Here is a 16,590-nt window from a genome sequence, read left to right as displayed (position 1 = left end):
TGCGCTCCAAGGCTCAATGTAATCGACATCATCGCCATGTTTGATTCAAAACAGCAAATCGATTGAACGTTATAACAACAAAAACAATGGTAATTGCCATCAAATCACACTTAAATAATCAAATATTTTTAAAATGTATTAAATTAATAAATTGTTTTATATGTAAAGCGTTAAATTAATTTATAAAAATTCAATTTTATCCCGTTAATAATTAATATTTTTTTTTTACAAACTTTATAAAAAGGACGTTTAAATAGACTAAAATAAGAGAAATAGCCTCAATTATACTTTAATTGTGTGGAAAATTACAATGAAAATAAAGGGGCTAATTTATTCGGTAGTGATTTTAGATAGTATGAGGCCCTAGACAATCGCGGATTTGCTAGGCCCTTTTGTTGTAAGTTTATATATAATGTAAAGCTTGTATTAACGCGATATTTGACAATTGTACTGTACAAGTACTAGAATCCTAGCTAGCACTGGATTTCCAAATATACATTTATTCATGCCTGAGGCCCCTAAAAACAGAATTTTTTTGGCAAAATCCAAAGTAGCTCATGTTTAAAACTAACTTCTATTATATCCGAGGGCGAGTGTAGGTGGAAACTAGCTAAGCAAACAAGTCAATGGCAGTCAGTTTTACACGAAACGAAGTACGTCATTGACATTCTTACTTGGCTGCTTACCACCTACGTGTCCTCACAAGTTCAAGGTGTTATCAAAATGTAATTGCTTCTATTACCCTCGCTAAAAACCTAAAAACTGCTATATATTTCAATTAAAACGCGAAAATTTCTGAAGTTTCTACTCGGACTCGAACCCGAATCCTCCAGAGCGTCGTGCTACTGCTTTTACAGTTATTGAGGTGTCCTCCATAGCTGCAAAGGAATTATGCTCAAAGGTCATCGCTTCTCATTTAAAAATATTAAGAAAAATGGTTTAATAAACGTTCCGAAATTAAATTACAGAAAATCTGAGCTATAAATTACATTAAACATGCGGAAATTTTTAATTGTTATGCAGTAATTCATCCATAAATGAAGGACGTTTCATGCAGATTATTTCAAACGGGAGACTGCAGATTTGTAAAGCTTTAGATGTGTGTCATGAGATTTCATTCATCCGGAGAGAATGCGATTATTCTTTTCACGCAAACAGATTATATATAATTCAGTAGAGCGGAAAGAAATAAGTAAACATATTTAAATACCTCAAAAACCTTAGAAAATTTAAAATTTGGGAATGGGTATATCGCATTGGATTAATGGATAAGGCGACTCAACACACTGGCGATCTGTCAAGTGGAGTGTCTTTCTGGGAACTTCCTGTGGAAAACTGGCCCCTATTTAGGTGTTAGACAGTGAGAAAAATCCGGAAAACCACGCGTAAACCCACGACCTAAACAATGTTCGTAGTTTTCTCCACTCGGCCTCTGGTGGGCCACGATGGGTGGTGCATATTTTGTATTAAATTGATAATCTTGACTTAATTTTTGCTGTTTCTTCCATACTCTTTCCGTTATGGGCATAAATTTGCATGCCCCTTATAAGCTCGGCTATACTCAAAATGGCGACCTCGGATGATGAAGGATTTAGTCCGTTGTATCCGAGTCAAATCACTCGTGAAAATTTCCGAGCAGTAGGCGTGGGTGAAAATGAAAAAATTTCTTTAATTCTACTGCTGTAGGGACTCAAACTCGAACCCAGATCTACCACAGCTGTAGTTGATATCTTTACAGCCTCAGGTGTCTTTTAACCATTCGGACACAGGTGGATCCAGTGGATGAAACCACTGTATACTGGTTTCATCCTTTTTCCGCTGTAGACGCAGGCTATAAATTTCTAGAATGCCACATTTTCTGATATAGACTAAATGTAAATGCTTCTGACACTAACTTGGACTTTTATTTAAAAATTTTATATGAATATGCCGCTCTAGACCCGGGCCTACTATGCCCATTTAGAAATCCGGCCTTGCATCATCAAGCACAGTAAGGTATTATAGAAAAATACCTTATTTTCAAATTTAGGAGCAAAAGTTTTCGGGCAATGACACACCATTACTGGTTTTCGTAGTAAAGAGTCAGCGTTACTACCAAATAATAGGACCTAATAGAGCATAATGCTTAATTGCTGATCATTCAGGCTTAAAATTTGATTAATGAGGCCTTTCGTGTAATCATTGTACTTATACTTAACTAGATTTTTTCAGATTCAGGGCCGTCCATTAATTACGTGTACAGTTTAAGGGAGTGGAAGTCGAGTTTTTAGTTATGTAACTGTTTTATTGGCATACGAATGTGTTTTTATATGCCTTCACGTGACTAGTAAGTAGAATTTTAAGAATATTTTTAGACCTTTTTAATCCTTTCTTCAATGTGAAAGGGGTCGGTGACTTGCTGTACACGTAATTAAAGGGGAGGAGATTTATCCAAAAGTACAAAAGGGGTCAAAAATGACTCAAAAACTGTACACGTAATTAATGGACGGTTTCATAACTGGAATTTTATTATGTATAACAGGGGAAAAGTATTGCGATCGGTCAAAAAAACGATCCTTCAATAGGTCATTGTGTCCCTTGTGTGTTGTATTGTATGGGGGGCAGGATTTTGTTCACCCACTTTGAAGCATAACTCCTGTGCCCTTTACCGAAAATACCTGAAATTTTGCAAGGAGGTTTGTGTATTAAAGGGAATAATGCTGTTAAATTTTGGTGGTTAAAGATCGAGGGGGTGGGAAGCTAAAGGAGGTCACGTGTCGTATCTCGAGTGGGTCGAACTTACTGAAGATTTTACTCCTTATTAGAATTTACAATTTGTTTTTATAAACCTCATATATACCCTTAAATTAAGCTTTTTATCATTTTATAATAATTTATAATATAAGTTTTTAAATAAAATCTCGTAACAGATGGCGCCACACGCAATTTTAAATGTTTCGCCGGGAAAGTTACGCAACTCGTCACTGGATTTTTTAAAATATAACTTCAGCCATATTTGGATATTCTAATATTAAAATTTAAAACTCAATCAGAAATTTTCCCTCCTGACAGTAAAGTGTATACAGTAAGTAATTTATGGCACGGATAAAGATTTAAATACAACGAAATTACATTCGTCCCTTTAACCTTTGAATTTTGAATTAATTTTAGGTCGATTATCTCATATTTTTAGGGGATTATTTTAAACACAAGACAGCAAAAACCAGTTTGATTTTATATTGAAGTATGCATGTTCGGTCGATGAGTCAACAATATACCTTTACTTAGAGTCAACGTGTGTGGAAACAGGTAAAACGACGGCCGGATGGCCGAGCGGTAAAGGTGGCAGCCTACCGCTCTGGGGGACCCGGGATCGAATCCGAACGGGTCGAATAATCCCCAGGAATTTTTCGGGGGGTGGTCCGTTCGGATATGTCGGGCCCCGTCCCTCACCACCCGGTCGCCCCATTGTGGGCCTGGCCGAACCCATAATGGGCCTACTAAAAGAGGCCCTCTTAGTGCCCACAGGGCGGAAAGAGTTAAAAAAAAAAAAAAAAAAAAAGAAACAGGTAAAACTCGACGTTAAATGCATTTAAGGAAAAATTTTAGTCATTACTTTATAAATTGTATACTTTTACTATTTTCCTGGTATTTTCTTGTTTAATAAAGACAAATCAATAAATAAATAATAAAAATAAGTAGGCCTGCAAAACACAATAAATTATTTCGCAGGGAATAAAAGATTCTACCCCCAAGGGCATAATTTTTTCCAATATTTAATTTTATATTTTCTATATTTTATTCACATGGAAATTTCTAAATAATAAAAAGATCGTCGTTATTTATTTGCGTACACCAAAACAATACATTAAGTTAATCAGCTTAGAGGCAAACTTGAGTAAAATTTTAATAATAAACAGAACAATTTTCGAACTCTTCTCATCTGGTAGGCACCAAGAAAAGCGGTTTGCTTAGAGAGCCCATATAACTTTAATGGGTCTTTATAACAGTCCTAGCAATGGGCTGAATTGATAGGTTTGGTTTATCTGGTTACTGCAAAGTGGACGTGTAGGCTTTCTGTCCAGGGGAATCCACCACTAACTGGCAGTGTTCAATGGGTATTATTCATTCGGTTACTGGTGGACAGGAGGCAACGTAACTCTAGGCAATTTGTGAAGACCTTCTCTGTAGGAAATTGGCTCCTATAACCCGAAAAAATCCATGCGCTCAGTACGTTAGTCAGACGCCAACCCAGCGTATAGTGGTTTTATCCATTCGACAACTGTTGGGCCTATAGTAGTGAAAACTGAATACGTGACAGACGGGTCCAAATCAGCATTTCTGGCCCATACGGGAAATATATAATATATATATATATATATATTAATTTTCATAAGAAGGATTTCATAACCGAAATTTCCGACTTTGATACAAGTATTTATTTAACAAAAATGAAAGACTAATTATCATCATTTTCTAGAAGAATTTACACTAACGAAATCTTAAATTTGTGATATTTAAGCCATACAAATTTAATGTCTATAATATATTTTAGGTTTCAAAGTCAAATATCACGAATTTTCATGAATTATACGTGTAATGAGTGTACCAACTAGAGGAAAAATTCTTCATCTGAATAATGTTTCCAATAACTTCCTGCTATGCTAATGATTTATCTCCAGAATTGCATATAGCGGATGCAATAAACTGTTTTTTTTTTAATATTTTGAATTATTCTAAATTTTCCGTTAAACTTTCTTCATAAGTTCTCATTAACTTAAGACCATTTGGTTGCTCATAATGATTACAAAACTGGAAACTCCAGTAGTAAGAGGAGATTTTGTAAATACATAATAATACTTATGTATATAAACAGCCTACAATAGCTTCTGTACGTCATTCTCTACATTTCATGAGTACAGGCAAGTACTAAATTTATTGCATTGCAGTAAGTGGATTTGGGCACGAAGTCAGTCCAGTCTCACTAATTTATCATAGTAAGTACGGATCATCATCGTTTTCCATCCTATTTTTACGCTGGTTGACCCTTTTACGGAGGACATCAGCAGCAGACAACACGCTGATGTTAACCCCCGTATAATTGCAATAATGTTTATGTCACAAATTTTGTAAGTAAACGTGGATTTACGACACCCCTTTTATATAATGTGAAGCCCGTATCGCCACGATACACGATATTGTATAAGATCTAGGATCTTAAGTATAGTGGGCTCAGTGTACTGCATCAAGGATTGGATTGATGGAATAATGCCAAGGAGAATGCCTCCATGGAGAATTTTTAATGAAAAGTTGGCCCTATATAGGTGTTACAAACGTGAAGAAAATCCGGTAAACTCCACTTGGCCAGCCCGTTGGCGAGGAGCAAACCCAAGACCAACTACAAATGTTCAGTGGTTCTATCCAATCGGCCACTGGTGGGCCAAGTTATGCCTATAACTATCATTTAATCTACAAAAAGTAAACACCTGTAATGCTTTAGACACGAATTTCAAATAGACTTCAACGTGTTCCATCGCTTTTTTTTTTTTAACTCTTTCCGCCCTGTGGGCACTAAGAGGGCCTTTTTTAGTAGGCCCATTATGGGTTCGGCCAGGCCCACAATGGGCGACCGGGTGGTGAGGGACGGGGCCCGACATATCCGAACGGACCACCCCCCGAAAAATTCCTGGGGATTATTCGACCCATTCGAATTCGATCCCGGGTCCCCCAGAGCGGTAGGCTGCCACCTTTACCGCTCGGCCATCCGGCCGTCCGTGTTCCATCGCTTAAGAAATAATTTTAAAAATTTCTTAAGACATTTACACGTTACACTGAACACGAATTAATTAATTTTAAGTTATTAGAATCACTTTAAGCATGTTTTAAGATGAAAAATCATCCAGAAATGATTCTTTCCTGAAAATTGAGAAAAGTATAGGCCTAATAGAAGGAAAAATGGCGTATGTCCTCAACGTTTCCAATATTTAAACGAATAGGAGGAAGGTGTAATTTATTAAAATCAACAGGAAAAATAACGCTTATAAATAAAACATATTCGAAAATTTATTATCTAACCTCATAATAAACATCAATAAATTAATTAATTTACGTAAGAGTCGGAAATTAATTATTCGGTCGCAATTAGAAAATACAAAATGATAAGTAAAGAGATAAGACTTACCATTATGACAGCAATTAATCAATATATAACTTCAAAGGATGTTTATTATCTTTTCTTAATTACGAAAATTCCCAGATATAAAATTTTATGCTGGAAATTGGCTGGAAGCATACGTAAAATTAGCACTTTGCTCCCTTTTCTCAATTGTCAATAGATAGTATCAGTGCATCAGTATCTTCATCCTGCCACACAAAAATTTTAATTATAATTAAATTTTAAACACTGTAAATCATTCTTAAATGTTTTACGAGAAGAATTTAGCATGTATTTTATAATAAAAAAAACTGTATTTTATAAAACATTTACACATATCAATACATTAAAGTTAAAACGTAACGGCAAAGCTGCGGTTTGACATTTGGGAATAATGCAAAAATAACAATAAATTTGATTAAAATTGTCACTAATATTTCTGTTTTAGATGCTATTTTGTAATTAGTTAAAATGACATCATAATTATCCCCTGCAAAAATACTTATGACGCTTAAAACGTGTAGAAGTATAAAAGTCTCATTCACAACACGTTACACAATAGTAATTTGTATAACACGGTAAGTAACTTGTAAACATAAAATAAAATGCTTAATTAAGTTTTACAGTGTAAAAATAATGTTTGCATAATTTGTTTGAAGCAATTTAAATTTGCAAATCTCTAGATTTTCAGAGTCAGACTTACATACGTTTTGCAAAATTGATTAACCCGAAGTGATCATTCCTGCTCAAAAATTGTGAAATATTTTCAAAAATTATTAATATTCGATGGGGTCCATATATTAAATAATTTTCTCGTCAATTTGTGAATGTTAAACGATTTGCACAATCTACTGTTTACTTGCAATTCGTCATTAAATGGCGTATAACAATGTAACGATTTGCATAAAGTGCTGCAGATGGGATATTTTACAGAAATCTTCAAAAATGATCATAAGAAATTTCAGTTAACACTTTTTAAATTACTGCAGTGTTTGGTAACGTAATATTACTGTAACACTGCTCTAACTATTCTTTGCTATAGCTATATTAGTTAATAATCTATAAATTATTACCTGCACAATATTGATACTGCCGAAAAAATGCTAGTAAAGCGCTGAGGAAGCCAAAATGTGCCAATAAAAGCGTTGATGCTACCAAAGCAATATTTCATTATTGCTCTAAGTACTGTCCTTTTGATAAGTTAAGAACTTATCGCACACTAACACATTTTAGCACAAGGAAATTCGTAATAGATGACATTAGCACAAGTAATTGGTGTCTTAAGACATAAATTACGAGTTATTCATTTCAAGACAGTAGCAAAAGTTAATGAATTACGTAAGAGATTATCATATTTCTTTTGCAACAATTAATGGAGATAACAGCAAATGAAATACAAGAATACTTCTGATAAAATACCATAAAAAGAGAGAATTTTTTCTGTTGAAAATTCTTGCCCGAAAATGGAAGGGGAGGAATATGAAAACGAAATAAAGAATAAGGAAAAAAAAAGAAATTAATTTAGTCATAATTTCCTTTTATTTTTAAACGAAAGATTTTTCTTAGAACATTGATAAGGGAGGAAGTAAAATGAGTAAGTCAAGTTAATAATTGACTAATTAATTATATTTAATGTTCAGCTCATTAACATGAAGGAAGTTGAAAGTAAAGCTGTTTAATGTGATAAAATTCGACTTTTTGAAATGTCAAAAGAAAAAATATTTAAAAAAAAAATCATAATGCTATCCTGCCAAGATGACGTCTTTAGCATTAAAGTTATTAAACTTATGCTTAAAAAACCATGGAAATTTTTTCCACTGCAAGAAGTAAATTTTATAGTAGTTGGTACGTACAGGGGTGGATTTAGGGGGCGAGCAAGGCCCACCTGCACCCACTTCCTGGAGGTTTCTCCGGAATAAAACCGGGTAACACAGATAATAAAGAATTTAGTAAGGCACATTGTTTCCTTTCTACACCTCTAAAGATTTCTGCATTCATTATTGGCTTGAAAAATGTATTTAAGCTTAAGATAAATCTGGTGTCGATTTTTTTTCTCCTGATTTATTTAATACAAATGTCTGACGTGGTTCCAGAGAAGGATCCAAAAGATCCAAACTGATAACAATGGCTTTGAAATGAAATTCGGGTGCCTAGTCTCCAGTTACGTGAACGTATCGAGGATATCACGTGGTACTAACTCGTTCACTGAGACCATTCACTGAACGAGTTCGTGACATGTGACATTCCCAACACATTGGTGTTGATACTCGCAACTCGAGATTAGGCACCTCCACGTTAGTGCTTAAATTTTACTTTGCAACATGGTAAATAGCATAGAATATTCTGCAGAAAGTTCCAATAGCATTTTTGAAGCCCCCCTCTCTCGGTATGTGTATACATACTATTAAAAAAGTCCATAAAAATACTAATAAAATCACTCTATTTGGTGTATAATTGTCATTTACGCAAAGCTTAAACTTTAACATTTAATTTTAAAGTAATTTTTAAAATTCCACTTCTCTTCAGGCCCGTCGAGAGTGGGAGAACTGGAAATTTTATAGGGGCAGAACTCTCAGAGTTTCTGCCCCTATAAAATTTATTTCTGTTAGTAAATATAACATTAAATACGTAAAACTATTAAAGCAGAATTCTATCGATTTTATCTGTTCAAAATCATGGCAAAAGGGACACAGTAAGGTGCGGAAAGGGCCCGTTCTACCCCATATAAAAGCTTTCGACTGTCCCGTTTCTCTTAATCGAACTTTACGACAATTTTTTTTTTTTTTTTAATTTCGTACGGGCAGACAACCATACAAACGATTTATAGTTTAGCTTGTGCTAGATTAAACTTAAATCGTAAATTAAAAAGCATTTAATAAGAATTTTATATAGAAGAAATTAATACAGAAAGTCTTCGGCTTCTTGTAAAATCTTCAATAAAATTCCTCGTGTTATATTAGTTTGATAAAATAATAATAAAAAAAACTATCCAATAAAATAAAAAATAAAATAAAACTAAAGAATTGCATTAAAGAAAATTGTATTTTTGTTACTGTAATAGTCCATTCGTCGTATTCTACAAGAGCCTATTGGAATATGAAAACCGAATACTTATCGATGTCCTATGTTCCTTTATTGACCATTAAAAACGTTTAAAATACGTTTAGTGGATCAAAAATTTCTCTAAAAGGGAAAATATCTGAAAGTAGAATCGACTATTTTATGTATTGCTTTCCATTTTCGACTTCCCGAATGGCACTTGATGAAACAGAATCTATTTCACGTCCCTTGATACCTATTGCAGCATCGAGTACCGCACACGCACAGACACACGCACACACAATACACTTTCTTTAGTTGCTTCTAGAAGTAATCAGAATTTCAAAAGAAATTCTCATTTTAAATTAGTTTCTCTTCTCTTTTCTTTATTCATTATAATTGGCGAGTGACTCTTGCAATTCTCCATTGTTAATGGCTCTCTATTGTTTTTTTCCCCCCTTCCGGTTCTCTCCGGTTGCATCTCGTATATAAATAAACGGCTACAAATTTTTGATTACTTGTAAAGTCTGCTTAGCGAAGATGCCGTTCCGAGTCATTAAAGATGGCAACACTTCGCATGGGCATTATTAATCACTGTTAAACCGCTTGATACCATAAGTTATTTATTAAACCATGGAAAATAAATTAATATTGCCGTTTATAACCCGTGTTTATTTCGATTAAGTTGTAAGGAAACTTCTGTTCTTTTTTATTTTTTTTAAATACAGACAATTTCAATTGAAATGGTTAAAATTTCTGTAACAGAAATTTGAAGCTGTGGAGGAACTCTTGATTAATTTACTTCGATGTTTTGCTTAATAATTAATCCTTTTTCTTTTAATTAAAAAGGAGCAGAATTAATAAAATTTAAAATGTTACTATAATGGTGGCTCAAAAATCAGTTGTAACTTTGTGCGTTTCAATTTGAAATTATACGATTTTTGCAAGACAGTAAATCCTACATTCGTGAAATCCTGCAAGACCCGAGATGCTGGAATTGTACACGACTGTACGAATTGTAAACTGAATAATAAATTATCCTTTACCATATAATAATTGCTGGAATCCATACCCTATGGGCCCGACAGATGGATACAAGTTGCTTGAAACTTTATACAGGGACAAATTTATAATGTGGCACTAAACTTAAACACATAAGAGGCCCCACCACTTCCAGTAAACAGTAGTATACGGTATTTAAAAGAAGTAAGGCTCTAATTGTACGGTCGTAACGCGAGGCCCTAAGCTAGGGGTGAAATCAAGTCACCACAACGACTTGTAGAATTAAATTTATTACTCGTGTAATTGTATTCTATTTACAATTAAAACTTTTAACATTTATAAATTATTATTCATTGCGATTTAAAAGGAAATTAACTGTACTTTGAAACCATATATATCAATTTCTGTCACTTCACGCTTCAATTATTTTGTATAAAAATACGCGAAGTAAGGGGTTTCGAGTGCATAAATTCCATTTAATTATTAAAGTACAAGTGTAAACCCTTCCAAATTTTCAATCGACATTAGGAGGCCCGAATTAGAACGTGCAAAACCTACATCCCCTCCCTGGCTTAGATACTGTTTGCCCAAATAGGCGATAATTGATAACGCGTTTCATTTCTGGGTAACCTCCTTTTGGGCATAAGAGGCCCTTTTTCTTCTATACCCACCGTGGATTCGGTCAGGCCCGCAAAAGAGGTGGCCGGGTAGTGAGAGACGGAAGCTGACCTATACGAGACAGACCGACCAGGAAAATTTTTAGAATTTTTTCTTCTGCTTGGATTCGATCCCGGATCCCTCACTACGGTTTGTTTGGTTTTACTCGTATACAGCAACGCAACACACGGGCAATCTATCGAAGTTTTTTGGAAAACGTGAAGAAAACCCGTAAAACTTTACGCTCCGGCATGTTGGCCAAGTGCGAACCCACGACCAAACTTCCAGCGTTGTGGTTCTATCCACTCGGCCACTGGTGAGCACCTCCTCAGAGCGAGGGGATGACACCAAACCTCCCTTACCAACCGGCCGTAGTGTTTAAATATTTAAATTACCCTCAAAAATCCCTTAAATTAAATATTTCCCTTTAAGTTTTTTCATTAAAGTATGTTAAAATGTTTTATTCCATGTTTAAACATAACTTTAGTTGAATAATTCTATCTAAAACCACTGAACTTTGATAGCTGATCGGGGGTTCTCACCTCGCGGGTTATGCACGTGGAGTTTTTCGGGTTTCTTCACGTGTATAACACCTGTATAGGGCCAATTTCTTATATAAGGCACATCCCTATATGGCGATCTGCCAGAAGGGATGTCTTTCCACGTGCCTGAATGAATAAGGCACACGAAAAAGCACGTGTTGCGCTGTCTTATTCAATCCTAAATCAATCCCTTTTCTATAAAGTCTATCCCATTTTTGTGAATAAGTGTATAAATATTCAGAATTTTAATTCGTGCGGTAGATACAGAAAATACTTCTATGTAAACGTTTAACTACTCGTACACGAGGGGAAATGACTGTATAAAATATACAGCATTCCAATTTTTACCATACAGTATGAAAATTTCCGGATATTGTAACTGGAAATATAATCTGGGACTCATGTTATAGAGCATTATATGATGAATACAACTCATCCTGGTATTTATATTTACGTACTGCACATCCGCGTGCGAAATCTAAAATGTCCGCATGTGAAATCGACATTAATTTATCAATATTTGTTTAAAATTATTATAAGAATTATCAACAAATTAACTTCATGGAATTCGCGTGTTTACGTCACCAAATATTTCGAAAGACGAAACTGTAAACACACCGAAACTATTAAAAAAAAAAGAAATTCAGTAGGATTGTCCAAAAGTTAGTTAACCGCGTAAATAAGCTCCTAGGCGGACTTTCTGTGAGAAAACAGCCCATACTTAGGTGATTGGCACGTGAATAAAACCGGAAAACTCCAAGTAGCGAGCCAGCTGGTGAGGTGCGAACCCACGACCAACGTTTAGTGGCATTTAGTTGACCACTGGTGGGCTCCTGGACAGAAAGAAATGCAGAAAAGTTATGAGACGCGTCGTAGAAGAAGACCTGAAATTCCCCATAAGTATTAATTAACAGAATAACTTAAATTTACACTCACCTTTATCAGATTAATAAGTATTAGTGTATAAACTCCCCGAAAAATAATACATATCCCTCTATCCGAATAGCACGATATATATATATAATTAACAAAGGAAAACACTAATTTCTAAACAAAGCTATTACAAAATCCTATTTTGTATGAACAGCTGCACAAACAGAACACAAACAGAACAGATGCAAATAGTATTTTACGCAATTTCCATACAAAATCGAGCACAATGCGTGTTTTTTTTATTCGTTTCTACGTTCCCTTCTACCATCAAAAACTGGTTCAAACCACCTTTCAACGAGTCATGGTCTGATAAACAATGCAGGTATCCGTCAGGGTACCGAAAAGTCATCTCGCCGACTCATTAACACTTAAAATCATGCAATTGTATAGTTTATAACACTAGAAAGCACGCGCGCAGTTGTGTTTCTTAGTAACACGTCAATAACACACACCGCAGTAAAAAAAAAGAAAAAGACACTAGAAGAGTTCACGTGCTAAAAATACGCACTGATACACTAAATTACTGTTTATCCCCCTTGGTGTAGTGTTTTTAGGTATTAAAATTAAATATTTCTACTTTATTTTATGATCTTCCAACTTTCTGAAGCAAGTTTTGGGGGCCTTTTATGGGAATTCTGCTGCAGCAACAGGCTATTAACTTGACTCAGCGTATAAAATAAATATTCGAAAATGTCACCAGTCGTGTTCAAGCATAGAAAGTACTTTTACTTTTTAAAATTCGGGAATTTTTTAAAAGTAAAAGTAATTCCAAGAATTGTACTTCCTGCCTTGTGAATGTTTTATAACTTCCTGTTTTTTAAGGACATGAATTATTATTATTTAATTTTAAATCTACTTTATTATAGTTTATATTGTTTATTGTTGATAAATATTAAGCAGTTATTAATAAAAGAAAATCCTTTAGAAGTCCTTCGCACGCTTTAAAAATACTCAATGACGTGTCGCAGAGTCGAGACTAATTTTATTATTTATTTCGTAAAGTATTTAACCTACTTAAATGTTTTCAAGTAAACCTACGTTAACTGTTCCCCTAAATACAATAATCTCCAATTTATGGCCCTGTCTTTAATAATGCGTCCAAAATTCGACACAAATCGAACGAAATTGCGCTAAATCTTTTGTATTTCGGTACCTTTGTCGTCGCTAAATTCCCCTAAATATTAGTGAATGTGTATATTTAAATTTTCTGTTTTTTCTAACAATTTAAATACAAAATAATGCAAATAAGTACACGTAAAGTGTACAAGTAAATGATGCGAAATGACTATTTTTAATTCCCTGGAAGAGTACTAAATTTAGATTTGTCTTCCTGAATGCTAGACGTAAATACAAGACGAAGATTTTAGAATGAACTGTCGGATAATTATATAAACATGCGGAAGTTATGGGTGAAGTCATGCAAAAAAAAATCAAAACCTTATCGCTTCACCATTCGGTATAACGAGGTAAAAGGTTGATTGCAATCGTAAGGTACCGTACAGTTGTTTACAATTTTTCTACGAATATTACAGAATAAAATCTTAAGGGGTAAAATCTGCAATATAACTTCAATAGAATAATAACCCAACGTTATATAGGGGTAAACCTGAACATAACCTCGACACACAGAGGGTAAACCTACAACACAACTTCAATATAACTATAAACTAGTGTTATAAAGGCGTAAAACCGAACAAAAGCTCGACACAAAGGGGATAAATCCTGCAAAATAAACTCAACAAAACAATAAATTAATGTTATACAGGGGGTTAACTTGAACATAAACTAATGTTATAAAGGGGTAAACCTTCAACAAAATCTCACATAATTGTAAATAAACACACCGTTTTTATGTACTATAAGAACAGGAATATAAGTACCGGTAAACAAATTCCAAAACTCTATAGAAACGTCTGTTGCTATAGGCAATTTTTAAACTTTTTTTAAAAAAAACTGACAAAACTTTCGATATTTGAAGATTGTACAATATTGATGGACTGATATAATATGCAAATTAGATAGAGGCGCACGAATATTACACAATTTTACAGCAAACAAGTCGAATTTTTTTCTCCTATATGCTTATAAAAAATGGCTTTCAAGCATCTTCCAAGCATGAAACTACTAAAATATCATTAAATAAAGGAAGACGATTTTGTGTATTAAATAACTGTACGAGTAGCCTTCTGTACACATTATACAACGCACAGAAAAAAAATCCTTTTATGATACAGTGGAAAGGAAATAAGATCTTTCATACATCAAAGTAATGGTCTTACACATCATGATGGTGGATATAGAATTATGGAAATTCAATCTCTACCCTCTAGAGGGGGGCTGCAACAGTTTCATACCTCAAGAGCAACAACTTCTACCCCCTCTCTTTAAAAGACACGCATTAAATTACTCAATACGACCTGCGTGTGTGTGTGTGTGTCCTTACTTAGCAGGTCCAGGAGCGTGCCCTATTTACATTAGCAACAACCGATATTGCTCAAGAGTCCTCAGCTTCTGCAGCTTTTATATAGGATATCAAGCAGCGCAAAACTGTTTATAGAGTTATAACGAGGTCACGTATACGTTTAGTATTTAATTACGAAGCCGCTAAAACACGATCCGATGTGTTTTCTACACACAAAATGAACCGAATGATGCATGGAAGAGGGTGGAGATGCTCATAAATCTTCGAATGGAGGGTAGGAAATATCATTTTGGATATTTGCAAAGTGAATTGATCCCTTTATCTCAATTGAAGAAGTTTTGAAAGGGTGTTACTGAGCGAGGGTATAAATCCTTTAAATGTTTTACTATCCGAAAGAATCGTGTAGAAATCCCAAATGACTTCGAATGATCCCTAAAAATTGCAGCTACTTCTAACTCCTGTTTCTTGCTGATAAAAAAAGGGGGGAAGTGATTTAAACAAAACAGTTCTAGGAAATATATATATATATATTTATATGTAGAGAGTAACTGTTCTTTCGAGACAGCTCTCACAGGTATAAATACTGCAGTTGTAGTCAGACAGGATGAGGGAAATCTATGCAAAAAAAGGGGTGAAGAGGGAGGCAAGAGAGCCGTATTTTACTTAAATTCTTCGCGTCGATAAAGTTCTATTTTATACTATTGATTTACGTTAAACATTAAATTTAGAAAACTCACGTGAAAATTCTTCCATTAAGTACGGGGTGGTCCAAAATTGTTAATCTAAACTGGGTCCTAAACACAAAAGAATATATATATATACACACACATATATAGACTATATGTTGACGCAGTGTATATGTGTATATATATATATATAACGCAGTTAAGTAACTTTTGGGCCAGCCTCGACAGTAAATTGCAAAAATAAAATGTACAATTCGATTATTTCATAAATCTTCGATAGGGATAATCACAATCGCTTAATTGTCCATTACTACTTTCTTGATTACGTTTAAAATTAATGATTATTAACGAGCAAGTTAGTTTAGGAGCGAATAATTATCATTTTATCCTAAAAACTCTCGTGAATATCTAAAGAAGCACGTCGAGTCTGGAAGTTAACGTTCGAACGAGTCGTTAGTCTGTGTGTATGTACAGTACGTGTATTTATAAGAAAACACCTTAAGAAGCGAGCCGTACAGGGCATAGTTCGATATTACAACCCGACCCCAGCGAGAATCGTTCTTATTGTTAAATTTAAGCGTAATTAAAGCACGAAAACAATAGGATAAGTGTCGTTAAGCGGTTAATAATTAATCAATTAAAAATAAACTATACCCTCTTACCGTTTAAGAAACGTTTAACACTACCTGTACACGTCACAGCGGGTGCAAAGCTTACCTTTTACTAACCTTGGCAGCGGTGTAACCGTCCACTTCGTAAATCAACGCACGACAGGATGTTACGCCAAATACCACATCCGATAAGTAAACTATTCGTGTTGCCGCAAATAATAAATGCGTTACGTCACGAGGATAGTGTTTTTTTTTTTTTTTTTTTAACTGTTGTAGCGCGCGTGGTTTGGTACGCGTCTCGTGTTCCCCTCACTCACTCTCTGGCGTTGTTTAGTACTTACTTACTGATCTCGTGCTATCCTTACTCGCTCTCTCGCGTTGTTTGTATTTTTTTTGAGGATTTTCCAACTTGCCCCCTCCCCGCGTCACGTGACTCTTCAAGCTCCATTAAGCTCATCCATCACTCACCCCGGTAGTCCTGCAGATAATGACACGGAAAGCCATCATTGGATAATATTGTTACGTCGTTACGATTTTTGGTTTGCTTACGGATCAGCAAACTGAA

General features: G+C 34.6%; 1 protein-coding gene across 5 annotated transcripts in view; it reads right to left on the bottom strand.

Annotated features, from left to right (window-relative positions):
- The window catches only part of LOC136984566 (protein draper-like), a 53,240-nt gene extending 36,993 nt beyond the window's left edge, over nt 1–16,247 (bottom strand). For 2 of the 5 annotated variants that reach the window (XM_067281615.1, XM_067281645.1), the window contains exons 1-2: nt 16,069–16,159; nt 6,161–6,335 (exon numbers count right to left, since the gene is read on the bottom strand). In XM_067281615.1, the coding sequence (XP_067137716.1) occupies nt 6,161–6,163 (3 nt within the window). In that variant the 5' untranslated portion in view covers nt 6,164–6,335; nt 16,069–16,159. Of the gene's footprint in view, nt 1–6,160; nt 6,343–16,068 lie in introns of all 5 variants that reach the window. The other 3 variants (XM_067281632.1, XM_067281638.1, XM_067281622.1) reach the window with 3 other exon arrangements.
- Nucleotides 16,248–16,590: the final 343 nt, after the last annotated feature.

This window comes from Centruroides vittatus, unplaced genomic scaffold, assembly GCF_030686945.1.
Source record: "Centruroides vittatus isolate TY-2023 unplaced genomic scaffold, ASM3068694v2 contig_120, whole genome shotgun sequence".
Taxonomy (NCBI): Eukaryota; Metazoa; Arthropoda; class Arachnida; order Scorpiones; family Buthidae; genus Centruroides; species Centruroides vittatus.
The sequence above is the reverse complement of the archived record's forward strand: the minus strand, read 5'-3'. Positions and strand labels throughout refer to the sequence as shown.